Source organism: Raphanus sativus, chromosome 6, assembly GCF_000801105.2.
Source record: "Raphanus sativus cultivar WK10039 chromosome 6, ASM80110v3, whole genome shotgun sequence".
In the NCBI taxonomy this organism is placed as follows: domain Eukaryota; kingdom Viridiplantae; phylum Streptophyta; class Magnoliopsida; order Brassicales; family Brassicaceae; genus Raphanus; species Raphanus sativus.
The window spans coordinates 3,425,999-3,446,844 of NC_079516.1; the positions used below are offsets into that span (position 1 = coordinate 3,425,999).

At 34.5% G+C, this 20,846-nt stretch overlaps 4 protein-coding genes across 5 annotated transcripts; 2 read left to right on the top strand and 2 right to left on the bottom strand.

Moving 5' to 3' along the window:
- Positions 1-1,337: 1,337 nt before the first annotated feature.
- Positions 1,338-2,690, top strand: LOC108809351 (early nodulin-like protein 16). Its single transcript, XM_018581496.2, has 2 exons — positions 1,338-1,728; positions 2,044-2,690. Exons 1-2 carry the CDS (start codon positions 1,554-1,556, stop codon positions 2,397-2,399), a joined length of 531 nt encoding a protein of 176 aa, XP_018436998.1. The 5' UTR covers positions 1,338-1,553; the 3' UTR covers positions 2,400-2,690.
- A 3,338-nt stretch (positions 2,691-6,028) lies between these two features.
- LOC108805991 (cyclin-dependent kinase C-2 C-like) lies at positions 6,029-8,943 on the top strand. Its single transcript, XM_018578001.2, has 8 exons — positions 6,029-6,610; positions 6,719-7,003; positions 7,078-7,395; positions 7,475-7,708; positions 7,799-7,899; positions 7,978-8,086; positions 8,162-8,524; positions 8,601-8,943. The coding sequence occupies exons 1-8, from the start codon at positions 6,251-6,253 to the stop codon at positions 8,727-8,729; spliced, it is 1,899 nt and encodes a 632-aa protein (XP_018433503.1). The 5' UTR covers positions 6,029-6,250; the 3' UTR covers positions 8,730-8,943.
- A 148-nt stretch (positions 8,944-9,091) lies between these two features.
- On the bottom strand, positions 9,092-12,576 carry LOC108805992 (SNF1-related protein kinase catalytic subunit alpha KIN10). 2 transcript variants are annotated; one of them, XM_056989984.1, is made up of 11 exons: positions 12,422-12,576; positions 11,670-11,875; positions 11,394-11,578; positions 11,116-11,298; positions 10,913-11,044; positions 10,642-10,827; positions 10,468-10,557; positions 10,264-10,347; positions 10,047-10,184; positions 9,707-9,940; positions 9,092-9,473 (listed from the first exon to the last, which is right to left on the bottom strand). In XM_056989984.1, the coding sequence occupies exons 2-11, from the start codon at positions 11,857-11,859 to the stop codon at positions 9,360-9,362; spliced, it is 1,536 nt and encodes a 511-aa protein (XP_056845964.1). In that variant the 5' UTR covers positions 11,860-11,875; positions 12,422-12,576; the 3' UTR covers positions 9,092-9,359. The 2 variants fall into 2 exon arrangements, with proteins under 2 accessions (XP_056845964.1, XP_056845965.1); XM_056989985.1 differs by lacking the exon at positions 9,092-9,473 and having other exon boundaries at positions 9,839-9,978.
- A 1,613-nt stretch (positions 12,577-14,189) lies between these two features.
- Positions 14,190-15,724, bottom strand: LOC108813407 (transcription factor MYB106). The gene is made up of 4 exons (XM_018585949.2): positions 15,495-15,724; positions 15,290-15,419; positions 14,873-15,216; positions 14,190-14,770 (listed from the first exon to the last, which is right to left on the bottom strand). The coding sequence occupies exons 1-4, from the start codon at positions 15,625-15,627 to the stop codon at positions 14,385-14,387; spliced, it is 993 nt and encodes a 330-aa protein (XP_018441451.1). The 5' UTR covers positions 15,628-15,724; the 3' UTR covers positions 14,190-14,384.
- Positions 15,725-20,846: the final 5,122 nt, after the last annotated feature.

Here is a 20,846-nt window from a genome sequence, read left to right on the forward strand (position 1 = left end):
CAGATATCGTGTGTGGACATAGATCAATGTACTGACGTCAAAAAGAAAAAAAGATAAAAGGAAATTTTAAAAATATATTCGAGGTCGCGAATTACAATCCATTGGAGATGGTTACGACTTATTACGACGTGCTATCAGTTGCGTGCGCAAGCTATCGCGGGCACATATGCTGCTTGCTTGCCATCTCTCGTTATTTACATACAACTAATATAATAGTACTCGCATATAGTCTTAGATATTGTTATTTTTTTTGAAAATTTGATGTAATCACTGTTACAGTAATTTTTAAAAAAATCAAAAGATATATATATACTCATTTCGTATGTTAATCAAAAGATATATATACATCAGCCTACCATTTTGTTTAACCAGAGAAAAGATAATAATAACAGGGAAAATTTGGAAAAATACACTCCCATAAGAAAATAATTTGAAAATTATACCTTTATTTAAGATTTTAGAAAAATACACTTAGATATATATAAATTTACATAATTGCCCATTCCTAGTATTTCTCTAATTCAGATATATTGTTTAAAATTGATTTTTCTAAAAATAAAATCATTACACAATCTACAAAATATACTTTAAATATTTTACTGTTTTTTTTACTTCAATATTTTACTGTTTAAAAAAAAAAAAAAACAAGATGGCGTCTTCTACTCTCGTCTCCTTCCTTCTAGTTCTTCTCCATCTTTGAATTTTTTTTTCTCCTTTCACAGATTCTTCTTCTTATCTCTCTAGAGGTTTGTTGCTTCATGAATCAAATACCAGTTTGTAAACCTAATTTGTTTTTATGAAAACTAGTTTGTAAACCTAATTCAGATAGATAACAATTCCAAAGAAGATGAAAATTTGTAAACCTAATTTGTATTTTTAACAACATAACTCGCTCTTTCTTGTTTATATAGATTAAAAAATAAAATAAAGGAAAATATATATAAACTTCATGATAAAGTCAAAACAAATCATAATTCACATATTGTAAAATTAAAATGATAAAATAACATATTTATTTCAACACATATTTATCTTAAACAAAATAATTTTAATGATATTTTTTTATTAATTACGGATTTCTATATTAATTTCGAATTAATATATTAATTACTGAAATATCTTGGATAAACAAGTCATTTCATAATTAAAGAAGTGTATTTTTCAAAAAATAAAATAGAAAATGCAGTTTTCAAATTTCAAATCCTAAATAGGGTATTTTGCAAATTATACCATAATAATAATGCCAGCAATTAGAAATTAATTATTCCATTAATTGTATAACGCGTAATAATTAACGTGTACTTCATCGTCAAACTCGAGGTTTATTAAAGTAGTAATAAGATTCCAAGGTTTAGTTGAAGAAATTACGGATCTGGAGGAGATCTTTTCCCCTTAAAACGAGAAATTTTGTGTCTGATTTGACTTGGAAACAGCTCCCCACTCATATTCATTCTTTCATTCATAAAACTCTGCTGTTTCTTGAGAGGTAAGAAGAGAGTCGTAGAGAACTGACCCCCCCCCCCCCCCCCTTTTTTTTTCTCCTAGAGTGATCGATGGTGAGACTTGCGTTAATAGCTGCGGCAGTGGTTCTGGCTTTTCTTGCGGCAGCTCCGGTGACTGAGGTGGACGCTAAGAGATGGATAGTGGGTGATAACAAGTTCTGGAATCCTAATATCAACTATACCATTTGGGCTCAGGACAAACATTTCTACCGCGACGACTGGCTCTGTACTATTCTCTCTCACTCTCACTCTCTTATCAACATTTATTCTTGTCACACTCTAGATTATATGATTTAGATCTGATGTGATTGTGTGAAATAGGTCGCTTACACTCTTTTAATACGTTACATAATCTTAAAAACTTCGTAAGATCTTGTCCAACACAATCAATCTTATCTTGTCCGAAAAGGACCACTAGATTCTTTTCTGGTCGTTTTCTTACCGTAAAAGGATAGTGAGCTAAGACTAATGTTTATCCTTTCATGTATCTTGTTGACTTATATAGTTTTTATCCATGTGTCTCTATTTGGGTTTCTTTCAGATTTTGTGTACGAGAGAAACCAATACAACGTTATAGAAGTGAACCAGACCAACTACATAAGTTGCAATGCCGATAACCCGATCGCTAATTGGAGCCGTGGGTCTGGAAGGGACGTTGTTCATCTCAATGTGACCAGACATTACTATCTCATTAGCGGTAGCGGTGGTGGATGTTACGGTGGTATGAAGCTCGATGTTTTAGTTGAGAAACCGCCTCCCCCACCAACCGCAGCACCTATCAAGAACAGTGCAAGAGGAGCCTTCTCCGATTTTGGTTCTGCACATCGGTTTGTCATTCCAGTAGCTGTTTTTACAGTGATCGGGACAATGTGGGACGCGGTACTGCGGTTTTGTTAACGAGTCTTAACTTCTGTTTATGAGAAAAAAACAATTGTTTAGATTCTTAGCAAAGTGAAACTCCTTCCTCCATAGCTCTTAGTGTTCGTTACTCTTTATTATGTTGGTTTCTTGGATCTTCAGTCATTCGTTGTGTCAGTGTGTGTCTGTGCCTTGGGAGACTGTTCATGCTTTGATTTTGTCGGTGGGAAATCAATTGTTGAAACCTGAAAGATAAGTCTAATTTGCTTTTATATGATAACTAGGGCTGGTCCGTCGTGGAAAGTTATAATAAAAATTGCTTTATATTAATTTATGAAATATTTAAAAACTATTATAGATTAAAAATATTATAAATAAATTAATAATGAAAAAATTATGAGATTGTTATAATAAATATTTTTGTTTTGAGTTATAATGACAGTGACTTTTACTATTCTTTGATAAATAACATTATATTTTTAATATTTATTTTAGTTTTAGTGTTTAATTTTATAATATTCTTCACTAAGCTAATTTATTAAAATATTTTTTGACAAATATGACTCAAAATTTCAAGTCATCCCTAAAGTAATTCATATTTTTTTAGTATCGTCTTTGTGCTTTACAAATGATGTAATTGTATATCTTCTTTGTGTGTGTTTTGTATACTTCTGATAAGCAAAGTATATTTGAGAATATTAGAGTGTGATGGATTATCTAATCTATAGTGAAGTAAAAATTTGAATTAACCCTGTTTTCTAAATAATTACAATTGAATGCCATTGATTTAAACATAATAGTTTTAGTAATAATTAAAAGCCCTTTCGTCAATTAACCAGCCCATTACGATTGACTTTCCCATTATTAACATGATTTATCTCATAACAAACAAAAATAACTCGGTTTACTATTTACTAGCCGGCAAAATTTCCAATATTTGCATAAATTGGTTTACAACTATTAATAAGCCAAGATTCTAAAATCAAGTACATATAAAATCTATCCTATTAAAAGTGAAGTACAAATGGAAAATACCCTTACTTCATCTAATTATTTACGAGGTTTGCCACTGCTATTAATTCTATAACTTTTCTAATTATATTGTAAAATTTTCAAGCCACATTAGAAACCCAAAAGTTACAAGCCCATTAAAATTTCATTAATAATTTCAATTATCTACCACAAACCATAATATGAGTTTAATATTCTGTCGGACCACAATCACGATCCCTACATAAATTTGATTATATATATTATTAAATTAATTAGATTTAATCAAATGGCAATATCTAATTGAGTTATCATTAGAACTATTGCAACCCTTGAATTTTAGTTGACGAGAACATCACTAAACCCAAATGTCGACCAATGCAAGTATAACACTGATATAAATATCTGCATAAATTAGGTTATATACTTATATATATTAGTAAACCAATAATGTTGAATCAATTGTCAGCATCTAATTGATTCAATGATAAACGTCCATCTTTTCTTTCTGCTTAAAGTAGTTAGATACCTAATTGGTTTTTATGTTAATTATACATTTTATAAACTTATACACCAACAAATCAAAGTCCATTTAGTGGATTAAAATTTTCTTATTTAGATATACCTATCACAAAACTATTATTTAAATATGTCATTATAATTTATTTTTACTAAAATATTTTCCAATAACCATTATTAAAAAATGTTTTCAATATATATAAGAAAAATACAACAAAAAGATTAATTTCATATACCAACTTAAATTATGGTTTTTATATTTCATATTAAACTTTAAGAATATAATATATGTGATTATTTATAAGATGGTTCATATAAAATACTATTAATTATATGATTATTTATATGATGAACCAATAAAATTATTTATATGATTACATATATATGATACATAATAGTGATTAGGGCTGAGCGTTTATGTATCCATTCCGGTTCGTTTCAGATCTATTTGGGTTTCGGGTTTCCGGGGTCAAAGATTTTAGCCCCATTCATATATTTCTAAATTTCATTTCGAATTATGACTAGGGCTGGGCGTTCAGGTATCCATTCGGGTTCGTTTCGGATCTGTTTGGGTTTTGGGTTTCGGGTTTCCGGAGTCAAAGATTTCAGCCCCTTTCAGATATTTCTAAATTTCAATTTGAATTATATTCGGATCTTTGCGGGTTCAGTTCAGGTTCGGATAACCCATTTAAATTATTTTTTAAATTCATTATATATTTTGAATTTCTTAAAATCTATAAATAAAATAATATATTGTATATAAATATGAATAATATATGTCATAATATCTAAACTTAACATATAAACTGGTTTGATTTAAATTTTGGATCAAAAATCAATAATTATTTTAAATATTTTGGTGTTTTGAGTGTACTTCCACTATGTTAGATATTTATATTTGACTATTTTATATATTTTCAAGTATTTAAACCAACCTAAAGTATCATATATATTATGTATGTTTTTATATACAATAAAACTAAAAATAATTAATATGTATATAAGTATATAATTTTTTTTGGATACATTTTGATATTCAAAATACTTTGGTTCGAAATGGTTATGGTTTCGGTTGTCTAAATATCAAAATTTTGAATAATTTAGATATTTAATCAATTTTGGTTCGGGTTTGGTATTATTCTTTCGGATCGTGGCCGGTTTGGTTCTTCAGATTTGAATTTTTTATCCAATTTTGATATTGACATGAAAAATAAATAGAAATATATTTTTGAAATATACACCCGCACGGGCGTGCGGGTCAAAATCTAGTGTATGTTAAGATTAGTTACATTTGAGTTCGATTTTTGTGTCTATATTAATAGATTACGACGTATAAGATATTATATTGAGTGAGTGAGGTTTACGTGTTGCTCTCCTTGTATGTTTTTTGGCTAAAATTGGTTGGTTAATTGTGATTTACTATATTTTAAATTCTTAAGAATAAGTTCGTGCCTTTCATAATTATCATTTGTATGAATGAATAGGGGTCAACATGATTGCATTTCGTTATGGTATATGTTAGGTTAGAAATAATATTTCATGAGTGAAAACCGAGTGTTTTTTTTTTTTGATAATCCAGAGGTTCTCCGCTTCGTGGGTCATTTCCCTGGATCCGGTCAAGCAGCAGTCCACTTCACCCGGAAGGATTATATCTGAGATAGAGCCCAGTACCGCTTTGGTGTCCAGAAGAAGTAGGGTAGTTTCCGTATGGGGAGAATCGAACCCGGATGGTGGTTGCCACCACAGACTCGTCCTGCCACTTAGAATACCTCGTCCGGACAATAAAAACCGAGTATTTCGACATTGATTTATCAGGATCGGCTTGGCCGCCGATACTGACTGCTATTTCTTATTGACTTGTAAGTTTGTAACTTGTGTGATGTAATTTGAGTGCATGCTTGATTAAGGAAAATAAAATTAAAACCTCTAACAAGTTTTTGTTTCTTTTCTCTTAAATTATGTATTTTTCTTTGTATATAACATATATATATTTTTTCCCTTACAAAATTTAGTAAATTTTTCGTTTATATGTTTTTAAATGCATAGATAGATATATAAGTCTATATATTGTAAAATTATAAAGATAGTAAACATAATTAAGAAGATATATTTTTTTCTCATCTCTTTCTCTTCCAATGTTCAAAGAGGATTGTCTAATTTTCCGTAATTATCTCTGTCTATTTTACACCCAAACCTGTTTTCCTTTTTTTTTTAGCAAAACCTAATTTCCTTTCAGTTTTGTTTCTTTTTTCCTCACTTTTTTCTCATTTCTTTATGGTCTAATGCGGGGATTGTCCTCCCTGCGTTGGACCCGTTGCCCGACTCGGGTCCATACTCACGCCACCCGGAAACTCTCCTTTGATAATTAAGCTTTCATTGTTATGGGTTGCTTCAACTCCAAGCATTCTTCTCCCGCTGGTCCTCCACGCCATCTCCGCCGCCGTCTAGACACTGCCGTCCACCGGAGTCATCCCCAAAACAACCACAAACCTCATGTTCTTCCCAGTCCGCCACCTCACCGCCGTGTCGTTAACTCATCTCCAAAAAAACATCGCAATAAAGACGATGATGCTGCAAGATCGAGGACAACCGGAGTTAGCCTGAGATCGGGATTGACGCATGGCAATGTAGAGGCTGAGCAGGTGGCGGCTGGTTGGCCTTCATGGCTCAGCTCCGCTGCACCGGAGGCCGTTCATGGATGGAGCCCATTACGTGCGGAGGACTTCGAAAAAAGAGAGAAGGTAAAAAAATAACCCTAAATCTATAAACAGCCTTGTAACACAAGAAACAGACCTATCCATGATGTCAACAGCTAATTTGCACCTAATTTTTTTAAAATAAAATCTTAGATTGGGCAAGGGACGTATAGCAACGTGTTCCGGGCTTGTGAGGTATCGACGGGACGAGTTATGGCTCTAAAGAAAATAAGGGTTCAGAATTTTGAAACTGAAAACATAAGATTCATAGCGAGAGAAATCATGATTTTGAGAAGATTAGATCATCCAAACATCATGAAACTCGAAGGGATCATCGCCTCACGGAATTCAAATAGCATGTACTTTGTCTTCGATTACATGGAACACGATCTCGACGGCTTATGTTCATCTCCTGACATCAAATTCACCGAGGCACAGGTAAGAATTATATGTACACACAAGTAAAAAACATATCGTCTGGTGCAAGTAACTCCGTTTTTTTATCTTTTCAGATAAAATGCTACATGCATCAGCTTCTGTTGGGAGTAGAACATTGTCATTTACGAGGGATAATGCACAGAGACATTAAAGCTGCAAACATTCTGGTGAATAACAAAGGAGTTTTGAAGCTAGCTGATTTTGGACTAGCCAACATTGTAACGCCAAGAAACAAGAACCAGCTAACAAGTCGGGTTGTGACGCTATGGTACCGTGCACCAGAACTTCTAATGGGTTCCACGAGTTATAGCGTGTCAATCGATCTTTGGAGCGTTGGATGTGTTTTCGCTGAGATTCTTACCGGAAGACCACTTCTTAAAGGTAGAACAGAGGTGAGAAGGAGACCCAAGCATATGAGGTTATGAGATAAGAGATAATATTTATGAGTTTTATGTGTGTTGTTTTATGTAGATTGAACAACTTCACAAGATCTATAAACTCTGTGGACCCCCAGATGAAGAATTTTGGGAAAAGAACAATAAGCTTCATGCTCAAACTAAGATGTTTAGACCACAACATCAATATGAAGGTTGCTTGAGAGAAAGTTTTGAGGAGTTTCCAAAAACAGCAGTTAATCTTCTGGAGAAACTATTATCTACTAATCCTGAGAAACGAGGAACTGCCTCTTCTGCTATCATGTCAGAGGTATTTACAAAAAAAAAAACTAAACAGACATGAATATAATTTAAACGGACACTATCTAAGTCTTATGTGTGGGTTTTGCTGTTATTTCAGTACTTTAACACAAAGCCTTACGCTTGTGATCCATCGACGTTGCCTAAGTACCCTCCTAACAAAGAAATGGATGCTAAGTACCGTGAAGAACTTCAACGAAGGTTTCAATCATTTGATTTTCACAAGATTTGTATATATGTGTGTCGAGAGATTACAATATTTGTTTTTTTTCTTTGCAGGAGAAGAGTTGGTATAAGGAAAATAGATAACTTGGCACCTAAGAAATCAGGGAAATCACGTAGAACAATCAAAGAGCCTACTAATCTTAACAAGTTGCCAACGCAACAGGTATGTATCGAAGCTGGAATTAGACCGGAGTAAACCGATGCATCTAATTCGTAATTTGGTTAAATGTTTTCGCAGGAAGGGAAGAAGGAAGCCGAGACAGAGATCACTGTCCAGACCCCATCGGGAACATCTCAAGCGACGACTCGAAGCGAGTTTCCGTACACCGGTTTATCTCAAACCACGGCTCCGGCAAGCGGGTTTGCATGGGCTGGGGCTAAGAAGAGGAAAGAAAACGACGCAGCTTCAACGCTGACTTATAATCAGCCTGCAGGATCTGCGAGTCATGTCAGTGGTATGAGCATGGCGTTTGCTAAGAACACTTTTGGGCTAACAATAAACGAAGACAAGCCGAGCTTTCTTAGGCCGCACGTTTCTCTAGACTCCTCTGACGTGTTGTTGTTCCCTGGCGTGCATCACAAGAAGTCGGAAAAATATACGGTAAGTCATTTGAATTTGGTATGATGATTTTTCATGACTTGGCGCCTTAATGTTATAATATGGCATAATCTTTTAGGAATTGACGAATGCTACTGGGGCGAATCTGAAGATTTTTCAAAGTAATGGGATGAACGAGATACTACGAAGGACTGAAAGTGATGCCATTGTCGATGTTCGAAGACCGCCAAGAATAGAAAGAGGTTAAAAATGACAGAAAAAAATAATCAATAGCAAATGTCGTATGTGTATCTTCACTTGGCATCATTTGTAGATCAACATTAAAAAAATTTGTCACAAACAAACCAAGGCGGGTGTCTGAAAAGTTGATTTGCATATACATGCACGTTTGCTTATTAATAGCAAATGTCGTATGTGTTCACTTGGCATCGTTTGTATACAAGCAATTCCATCGACAGTACTTACTTCTCTCATTCTTTGTCGTTATCTCCCCTTCAGACATTTCCTTTCCTTGTGAGTTTCACACTGCCATCGAGCCTTATTTTCTTTCAGTGCCGAGAATGAAACAAGCGAATGTCACTATTTTCTTGAGACCGCCAAAAAGAGAGATTGGGCACAGAATTATGTACATAATAAATTAAAATATAAGTCGAGAAACTTAAAACTACAAGTTATGTACAAAACTGCTGCTGGTATTTCTTTTACTAGACTTGTCCGGTCTTACATTTTAAATCAAACGAGGTATTTTAGATGAGTCCAAAAAACAAACAAACAAAAGATTGAAAGAAGTTAATGTCTTTGAGTGAACATTTCTTAGAAGGAGAAACAAAGGGAAGTGTGAATTATTCTTTGGAGCGGTCTACCGGTTTTGATTTATTCAGAGGACTCGGAGCTGAGCAAGAAAAGCAGCACAGAGATCCAAGAACAGGAACTGAGGACCATGTACTCTCTGCAGATCCAGCAGATACTTGTCGTCCCGTGTTTTATACAACTGTTCCACCATCAACAACAAACATTTTATCAGTCCCACAGATTCTTATATCAAAATTCGAATGGAGCAAGATTAATTATATATCTCTGTCCCACTTCCAAATGGTCACAGACATTAATTTAACACACACATCAGAAACAGCGTGAGACGCAGGCAACCCCCATCTGAGTCATATAAATGTGTGCTTTTTATCAAGAAGTGCCCCAAATGAAGAAGAGGATTTATTTATTTACCTGAATTTCAAACTTGACAACATTTGGAGACTTAACAGCTGCATCGTTTTCTACTATGCTGGAGTCATCTCCGAAGTAGTTGTTATCATGCATCGAGTTACTGAGCATTCTATCTGAGTTGTTAGGAACCCATCTGCACTTCATGTTGTATGGCCCTATCTTCTTCCAACACACACTCAAATCTTGCAGGGCTTTCAAGACCTCTGTCATTATTTCACGCGGGTGAGCCCTAGACTGTTGGATCCAGTGGTTTGAATTATCAATCAATCAAACTAAACATATTAAAAAATAATCAGAAGCGTTAATTATTATAAGCATAAATTCAGAAAAGTATAAAGACCTGAAGTCCAAGAGCCCATTTTCTCTCAGCAGGGTATTGAGATCTCAAGCCAACTCCTTGGAACTCCATCAGTCCTGGAAGCCTATGGCTAACTGGTGAAGCTACGCTTTCTGCTGGATGCATTCGCGGTGTACCTTCCTGATTAAAATTTTAACATTTCAAGGATTACTTCAAAGATCTTTTGCTGCAGTAAAAGAAAGGACAAAGAGAGACCCACCATAGTCTCTTGAAACTCAGCCCCGAGATAACCAGCAGAGACGCGGAACCGGTTGTCCAGTATCAGATAGTATGTCACAGTCCCCTGTTAAACAGCAGTCGACAACAAATTGAATATTTTAGACACGATTGAAATTTTTTACGTTTAAATAAAAGAAAAGAAAGAGAAATAGCAAATGGAAAAGAGGCTGAGAGAAGCACATACATCATTTTGGGTCCGGTTGCGGAGAGACTCAATGAGGAGGTTTCTGTCAAATCCCATATTGATAACTTCTTGGAGAATCTCCTCGTCAATCTACAAATGAAACCAGTTTTGATAAAAAGGGGAATAGAGACAATCTCTGACGAAAAATAAGAGAGTAGAAACGTTAGGGTTCACCTTTTTGGCCTGCTGAACCGTATCTGGAGGAGGAACAGCTAAATACCTAGGAAGATGAGCTTGGAACCAATGGTGTTGCCGTATCTCAGGAATGGTTACTCTTTTCATGGGGTCTACCACGAGCATCCTGGGGATCAGATCTCTAGCACCACCGGATAAATGGCTAGGTAGTGTGTATATTCCTCCCTAAAAGGACGAAAAGAGATTAACTTCAAAGATGTTAGACCAAAAAAAAAAAGAACAAAAAGATCTCAAGGTGTTTTGGGAGTACCTTAATCTTCTTAAAAAGGTTGGGAATGTTCTCATCATCAAAGGGAAGAGTCCCACAGAGAAGAGCGTAGAGTATCACACCACAGCTCCAGACGTCTACTTCAGGGCCAGCATATAATTTGCCCGAAATGACCTGAAACAATTTACTGATTCTTAAGATAATCCCTATATACAGTAGTGCTCCTCAGATACAATGAAGGTCACCTCTGGAGCAGCGTAATTGGGACTACCACAGCTTGTCTTGAGAAAATGACCATCTCGCATAATGTTGCTCAGTCCAAAATCAGCAATTTTTACATTGCATTTGGAGTCCAAAAGCAAGTTTTCAGGCTTAAGATCCCTGTGAACAACCATATTCCGATGGCAATACTCAACTCCCGATATTATCTAACATCAAAGACGAAGTCACGGCTCAAATATAATGATGATGATGATGATGAGTTGGAAAGTTACATGTCAAAATCAAAAAATGAAAACAATACCTGCTGAAAAAAGTTCCTGGCCTCGTCCTCCTGTAGTCTACCCTTCTCCACAATATAGTCAAAGAGCTCACCAGAGTTGACATACTCCATGACGAGATAGATATCAGTGGGAGTCTCGATGACTTCATAGAGACGGATGATGTGAGGATGCATAAAGAGTCTCAGGATTTTGATCTCTCTCCTCACTACAACAAAGAGAAAACAGGGAAAAAAACACTTTTTTTAATTAAAGGAAGCTCAAAAGAAAGACAGACAGACAGAAAAAGTAGTGTTAACCTTTTTCCTCCATCTCCATGTTCTTGATTTTGCGACGGTTGAGGATCTTGATGGCAACTTTGTGTCCGGTCAAAGAGTGTTCAGCAATCTTAACACGACCAAAGGAACCGATACCGAGAGTTCTGCCAAGCTTGTAATTAGGTAGAATCGATTCCACGCCACCACCTCTACCTCCTCCTGATCCATCCATTTTCTTCTACACAAAGCTGCACACACAAAAAGAGAGCTAAAATATTAAAAAATCTAAATACACAAAGACTTTGAAACAAGTAGGCTGCAAAGTAGGAAACTTTTTATTATTATTATTTATTATTGAGTTAAAAACCAAAATAAGCCAATTTCTATTCAATCCAAATAAATTCCCCGATTCTTTGCTATGACCGAACAAGTGAGAGCATGAAGATATATATATATATATAGTAGTAACACTAACGGAGCTTAAAAAATAGCAATTTCAAAAACTACATCCCCCAATTCGAAATAAGAACCCTAACAATCCAATCACCAGATCTCTAAGTAATCTCGTACTTGATACAGAAACACTACGATTCCAAAAGCGATCAAACACACTCGGATTTGCAATTTTAACTTCTAAAAAAAAAAGAGAGAGACGATTAGTTTCCGAAAATAGAAGATTCGAACTTGCCGTAAATAAGAGAAGCCAAAATGCAGAGCAAGGAAACAAACAAACAAAAAAGAAGTAGAAATTAGATTGCGAAACTGAAAGAAGATGAAGAGATGAGCTCAATTACCAGATTCTGAGAGATTCTCTCGCTCCGCTCTTCTCCAGCCTTGCTTGCTTGCTTGCTTGCTTGTATACACAATTAATAAATTTTTATTTTCTCTTTGTTTCCGTAAACGGATTAATAATCGTTTATTAGGGGGGGGGACGTGTCATCAGCTTTTTTCATCTTTTCCCAAAATATTCAGACACTTGTGGTAATGATGATTAATCGTTACTAATTTAATTATTACTAAAATGGATTCTTGATGTAACGTTAGTGTCGTGTCCGGTGTCCTTAACCTCGAAACAGACTTTCGGTTTTTCTTTCTTTTTTAATAAGATGATGCTATTCGAGAATTTAGTAAAATTGTTTACACATTATGCGAGATTCCATAAGAGAAAAGATGTGGAGACGATTCATATGTTGTAGAGTAGATTCTTTTATATGGCTTTTAAAAAGAGTGTTGTTGAGCATCAATGGGAGAATATCCTTAGGCATTGTCCAAGAGAATGCTATTGGAATCATTTTAGATTGTAGAATTATTGGGATACTCTCTTTACATAAAGAAACTAAAGAGCAGATATTGATTCGGTTACCTACCTGGTTGCAGTAGATGACATATCCAAAGACAATAATAGTAGACCAACATCAAGGCATCAAAGGCAGTTTCAATGGTGAACTGAGGAAGAATCAATCTCCTTCCAGACCAGAGTACAAGTATAAGGAAAATTTCTTTTATCATATGTTATAGATTTAGCTATATATATTTACATGGGGGAGAAAATACATACTTGACCCCATTGTTTAAAACGAGAATAAAGATTAAATATGTTGCTGAGGTCTATGTGCAAATCGGGCTACATCGAAATGAGATGGATGGAAAAATAAAAGGCATTTAAGAATGCCTCTCATATTGAAATACATAGAGTTTGAGATGGTAGAAGAAGAAGAAGCCAAGAAGGTGGTAGTGACCAATATTCGAACCAAGGCCTAGAGGTTCTTGAACGTCAAGCGTTCTTACCACAAAGCTATGGTCGCTCACATGCAGCCTACTATTTTGTGTAACGTCCAAAAAGGTGGAGGCCTTTTTTATCACAAACGGATTCAAATGTCTTTCCTTTAGCCCAACCCAACAAACATGAATAATTCATATGATTAGACACGGTAAATGTTGCACAAAAAAAAAGAAGACACGGTAAATATCACGGAACAATAGTTCAAACTTCAGACATTGATACAGGTAACTGCTGAAATAGTTATATTGCAATAATAAAACCAAAGTTCAATCAATAACAAAATTCGACTAAACATTGAGTAGAATATGATCTCAATCGATGCAGAACTCAGCTTAATCATTGGAATTTGTAAAATAGATGATCTAAGCAAAAACTAAGGTTCCCATCAATTCAATTCAAAAGACAGAAAATGTAACCAAACTTAGCTTCCAAGAAGAGTGCTTTTCTTTTTTAATTAAAAAGAAAACGATGAATCTAACCGTTTTGCAGTTTCTTATGTAACTTTTAGTTAAATTGAATTTGAATCTATTTATTATAAAGAAAACGACATGAAACTACCAACATTAAATTCTGTTTACTCAGGCATGTCAACGTGTTGGTTTTCTAGTTACATCTCTTTACATACAAAACTGAGAATGATGAGCAACAAAGATGAGATGAAAGTATTGAGCATGGTTCATATCCTATCCTATTGGCTTCATATAATTGTTTTTTTTTTTTTTTTTGCTTAATGCTTCATATAATTTATATGGAGGTTAAAAGTATTGAAGACGTACGTAGTATTCAACGTAAAAGCATTGTATTGAAGTAGAATGGATTTGCTACCATTCAATTATGCAAAACAAATACCAGATCGAACACTGGAATGCAAAAAGAGAAGGTCATTTTCATGAAGTTTCAATTTCAGCAAAATAAAAAATAAAATAAAAAGTATTGGAAAGCTATCGACATAACAATCAATGTGGACCATTAGATCAGAACATGGTTGATGAATCGGAGGGTGAAGAATCAACCAAGTTGAGAATGCTATTCCAGTAGTTCTTGTTGTCCTCATAGTAGCTATACTCACTCTCGTTGACTGCGACGGCTCCGGCCTCCGCCTCGTCGTTTTTAACGGTGGAGAGACTCCGATCAGCTGAATCACCGAGCAGAAGGCTGGTGAGTCCTTCTGTCGGACAGTTGATCTGCCTCATCCAGTCGTGGTCGGAATCTTTGACATCGGAGGAGGTGGAAGAAGTCACGGCGAATTCATTCATGTTCGGAACGTTGTTATTCTCTCCCGAAGGCATGATCATCAGATGGTGATTCTCGGAGAAAGTCACCGTCGATGTCGGTGATTCAAGCTGTTGATCTCCGTTTCCTGTCCGAAAAAAACATTCATCATTATTGTATATATATTATATAACAATATTATCAGATACTAATTAATCAGCTTTTTCAAGATCATAATATCGCCTCTTACCTTTGTTTGGTTTTGTCCAATTTGCTGATGACTTGTGAGCCAAGCAATGATTAGGAGTTGCTGCTGCTTTCTTGTTTTGGTAATGCTGTAGATGGAGAAGCTTTGATTCTCTGGCTAGTCTTGCTTCAGCTTCGAGCCGAGCACTCTCCCACTGAGCCATGTGGCTAAGCGTGGCTGCTGCGCTCTTGGATTGACCTGTGGAAGACAAGAGAGTCTCGTTTTTGTGCTTGTGAGTCACTGGATCTATCCCCATTTTAACCAGACGTTTCTTCAAGTGTGTGTTCCAGTAGTTCTTGATCTCGTTGTCTGTCCTTTTTGCCAAGTGAGTTGCAATCGCGGACCATCTATGACAAAATCACATATCAGAGATCAAGAAGAAAAGATCAACTCTTTGGTGATTTGAGAGAGTCTTCTCACCTGTTTCCGAGGAGAGCGTGGAGTTGAATGATGGTTTGTTCTTCTTGTACAGTGAATTTGCCTCTCTTGATGTCAGGTCTTAGGTAATTAGTCCATCTGAGTCTGCAACTCTTTCCACATCTCTGGAGACCTATATGGTGTGTTTGATTAAATCAGATTTGAATAGAGGTAGAAGAAGAAAAAGAAATGTGGAAAAGTTAGTTACCAGCTTTCTCAGGCAAAGAGCGCCAGCTTCCATGACCATGCTCTTCAATGTAAGCCAAAAGTTTCTGATCCTCTTCTGGTGTCCATGGCCCTTTCTTTAACCCAGCCTTATCACAGCACGGCGATCTTCCCATTACAAAACTTAGGCTAAAGCTACTGAAGAGAGAAGGCTTTTTCTTTTTAATCTTATTAAATATCTTCAACGTGATTTATGGTGTAGTGTAGTGTATGAGGTGGTAGTAGTAGTCATTAGATGATGATGATGATTGTCCACAAAAGCTGCTCTCTTGGCTTGAGTCTTGATTTATAGAGAGGGAGAGACACAACAGAAGATGATGTCTCTGTTTAGGTTCTGTAAGAGCCTCTTTCCCCGGTCTTTGACATGGATTGGCATTCAATTGGATGGGGCCTAGTTAAATTATTACCGTTTGTGAGCACCTTGATTTCTTTTATAAGTTCCACCTATCCATAGCCCTCACTTTAATAACACTCTCTAACTTAGTGTTTTAATCCCCATCTATCGTCTTTGGTCCATTCACATCCGCAGTGCCTTTGTTCAGAGGAGGGGATTAAAACCCTTGTGAACTAGTTTTGAAACTTGAACACTTCTCACTAAATCTCAATTCCTTTATCTTATACTAGCTAGGATTAGAAAGATTCTCTAGGTTTCTAATTGCAGGTATCCTAATAAAGTATAGTTTCTTAAGGGCTACAAAGTGATTATTGGTTTCTCTCTTTCTCTCTTAGCTATAATTAGTTACCATAAGAAGTTGCATTTCTTTATCGAAAACGTGTTTGTTGATTTCTTTCTTTCACATTTTTGCTAGCTTTTACTAGGGACTCCACAACAGTAAATGCTGTTAAATGGCGGTGAAGAAGAGGAAGCTGGCACTATAATGGGAAAAGCAAATCAAACAGAGCGAATTGATGAGATTTGGAGTAACTTAGAGAAAATCTTTTTACGATCTATAGACTTAATTGGTCAGCAGGCTATGACCGCGGTAAACACCAATATATTTGACAATTTACTGCTTAAGCATGCAGGCCACAGTAACTTTGTAAGAGATTTCTAACCTTATGAATATACAGAGGAAGCACTTTTGTGGTGGGGAGCAAGAAGAAAGGAGATAAACAACTTTTCCTTGTGTGATTCCTTTACCATTTAATGACAGTCCCACTAGCTGTTAGACTCTTCTTGGTGTCAAGTCATCAAAAGATCCATTTCTATACAAAGATAAATAAAAATAGACAATGAATGATCAAAAGCATCCAGATACTTTAAACACCAAATAGATAACTGGGCGAGGTAAAAACCAGCATTTACAATTTAGTTTTTACCTTTGAACCAGTAGCATATCACAAAATCGACAAAAAAAAAAAATTGATCGTATATGATCTCTGCAACAACATTTCTCATGAACCATGTTTAACTCAGAATCTATACCTTGTTCATCAAGCAACCTTTTACCAAAACGGTTTTGAGTTTTTCTTTTCTTTTATCATGCATGGAGTGGTTAGTCTACGGGTGATCAAATGTTGTCGACAAAGGTAAATTTTTGCTGCCAAGAAAGGTAGACGATTTATGGAGGTGACGGTGACATTAAATAGATTTTTACTAGACCAAACAACGAAAAGAGTATCCTAGTGTGTTCCATGGCAACAACAAGAGAAGGGAATTATTGAGGTGGGCTCCTAGCTTGTAGGGCGAGAAGATAGTATCTTCATCGACTCAAAGAGAAACCATAAGACAATCATAGGCCCAAAGAATTCTACAAATACTAGTATCAATGACACAAGATATTGGAAAAAAAATCACATCGGCTGCAAAAGATGTAAAGGACAATGGGCCACCTCCTTTAAATGTCTTGCTGAGTTCATATTGACAGCTTCTACTCATTATGGTCCAAACAGTACTCACTAAGCTAAGCTTCATAGATGATGATGATGACGATGATGCCACTTGTGAAAATCACATCCATCCACGTTTCCGAGAAGAGTGAGGGGCAAAAGCTTTATAACTGTTAGTCTGTTAACCATTTGCTTTTCTTCATCATCAGTTTTCGAACCAACTGAATACCATCATAGTTTCTTAAACTTCCACATTAATGCTCCAAATCTTTTGCATTAGTGTCTATCGAAAAGGACAAGAGCTCGCACACATGAAAAGCCACATTCTGTTATTCCCCATTTTTTTCGTAATGCTAGTAAGCAGATGGAAACGTCTGCGAAAAGTAATTCGTTTGTTCTTATCTTTATTCAGGAACTTAGTCGAAGTAACAATAAGGAACTTAAACTAGGTGATAATCAGCTAAACCAACCTTTCATAATTATCTTTCAACAATACATATTACTAAATCAGTATCCAACTAAAAGTAAACAAAAAGGAACGAATCGAAAAACTTTCACATTAACCAAAGTAGGCCAAGTCAAGCATATGGATTACTTGAGAGATCTCATGGCAAGAAATAAGCCACGCAGATTAGAAAAGAAAGGAGTGCAACAGTACTAAAAGACCAAGTTAATAATACAGTTAAACCAGCATTAATGGATGAGTACCTTACCTTCACAAAACAGTGGTGACTTTTCAGACTCTCTGGACCAATCCAAGACTAAGGATATGAGACTTAACTGACAGTTAGTTCATGTAGGGCCAAGCAACAGCTCAATTTTGTGAGAACTTTGAAGTCCCAATTCTCTGGGTTGTGTTTTGCTTTTTCAGGTTTGATTTGGAATTTCTCTAAAGATGTCACATTATTTAAAATAAATTGATCAAAATTCTATTGAACAAGACAAGCAAATCCATTGAGAAGATCACAACAAAAAGAAAGAATAAAAAACCTTAATTAAAACCAACAAAAGAAATTTCCTATTTGATGGTGATGAACAAGATCAGTATACTCCTCCTCTAACGCATGACACGCTACTGAAAACATAGAGAAAACGTAGACAAACCAGATCGTGAGAGTTGTGACCACCACAAGACAAGTTACACATGAAAAAACTGCATCAATGTCAAAAGCTTGCATGGAATAACGATTGAACAAAATATTAATTATCATTGTTTTCTAATGGTCCGCAGAAGCCAACGTATTAAGTACGAGTTTAATAGATTCAAAGGATTAAGTAGCAATAACTCATCACTGTCTAACCTAAACTTGATTGTTCACAGTTAAACCTGTCCGGCTGTCCCGCAGTAAGTTATTCTCCAATCTTCAGCAATAATACATAACCAACTGATAGTCAACCAAAGAAGAAGAAAGAAGCAAACATACACAACCACGGCCGACAGATCATTTTTTAAACGGTGCGTGAAAATGTATTGGAGGGACTATTGGGCCCTTGATATAGGCTTATGAACAAAATAAATGGGTTTATAGACGTCATCGCATGGTTGTAGCAGATAAGAAAAATACAGAAGCATAAATCGTCAAGTAATTCATTTGATTTGCAATTTTTACAGATATTTTAGCTGTATAGTTCTGATCACAGAGAGAAAATCCTCATTGCGTTTAAAAAAATACCATAGGATAGCCTTAAAAAGTTTTTGTCACAAATATAGTTTTTAAAGATTAAAATGAAATGTTTTATTAGAAAAGGGTAAATATATATTTTACCAAAAAAGAAAGTTAAATATACACTCATACTCTTAGAATTAACTAATCTATACGCAATTCCTTATTCAAATTTGGATTCAGCTAACCTACAATATTTAATCTGTCAAAAGTAGTTTTAATACGAGTTTCAATATGTGTCTAATTATGTAGTTGTTCATTCACATCTCCAATTGTGTTGCCATATTTACAACAACAATCTCCTCAAGAGTATAGACACACTATACATAACACTACATACTCGACACTTAAAACCTAAACCCAATACAAGATTACACATTGTAACATCTTTTGGTTTTTTTCTTCACTTTGTGCATCTCTCTAAATCTTCTATAATCAGGAAACTAATTTGGGAATATCTTTTCTCGGGTTTACCTTTTTCTTGTGTGCTGTTGGAGTAAAGAAAGAAGAGAACCCTTTCGTTGTTGTCATCTCGAAGCCGAGAGAAACCTATGAAACCTTAGGTCAATTTCAATTGGACTCCAAAACACTAAATCTATACTCTCAGTAGAACACTAAAAATAACATCATTCAAACAAATTTTGTGTAGAATGAACAGTATTACACCAAATTGGTGTAACGCTATTTATCACACCAAATATTTAATATACATATTTTATTATTTTTATTTAATAATATAATTATTATTATTATTTAGTTCAATTTTTTAACTAAACATAAATACACTGTATTATTTGCATTTTTAAATATTTTTTACATAATTAAAATATTTTATTTTATTTTCAAGTAAAAAGTTCCTAATGACTATTATCATTTTTATATTTTAAAATATCATAGAAATTTTATATTTTATTTTATTTTCAACTAATAAATCATTGAATAACTATTTTCATTTACTTTATATTGTAATATATTCTATTTTAAAATATTGATTATAATCTTTAGTTAAGTTATATTTAATCAGTAATAAACAATTAATATTAGTATTACATTATTGTAAAGTTATATTTAATAGTAAATAATTAAAACTTTATGTAATACTATTAAATTTTCCAAACATTAAAATAACATTTTTGTTTTTTCCTATTTTATAATATAGCTAAAGTGGTATTACTAACTAATACAAAATTTATTAAAATAAATATAATATTCTATTATTGTACTTTTCATAATTAATAGTTAGTTTGTAATGGTGGGTTCGAGTTACTAGTTTCAGTTGTGTAATACTAGGTCCTGCTAGCTACCTCCTGATGTTATATGACGCAGTTCAAGTAGCCCCGCCAAGGTGTCAAAACCATTGAGTAAGAAGTCATCCGCCATAGACTTCTTAGCCAAAGCACAGTCGGAATGAGTAGACATTTGGGCAACGATTGGTATATTATGATTATTCAGTTATTATATTATGCTGTTTAAGCTCGATTGCAGAATGAACATAGTTGAGCCTTGGAAGTCTTTCTTGCTATTTTTATGGTATTTATTTAAGTGCGTACGGTGGATTTAGTTATCGATAATTCTCTTAAATATCTTATTTGTACATTTTATCACCAAAAGAGTTTTCATAGAGGTAAAAGATATTTCTACCCATTGCTTTATATATAGGATATATATAATAAAAAATAAAAATAAGAAAATTAAGAAAAAATAATAAAAATAAAGAAAAATATTTTTTTTTATAGTTTCAAATTATATGTTTCTGAAAGTTTTTTCAATTTTTTTTAATCTTTACAAATTTTTTTTTGTAAAACTGATTTTGAAACTATTTTTATTTTTTATTTTTATTT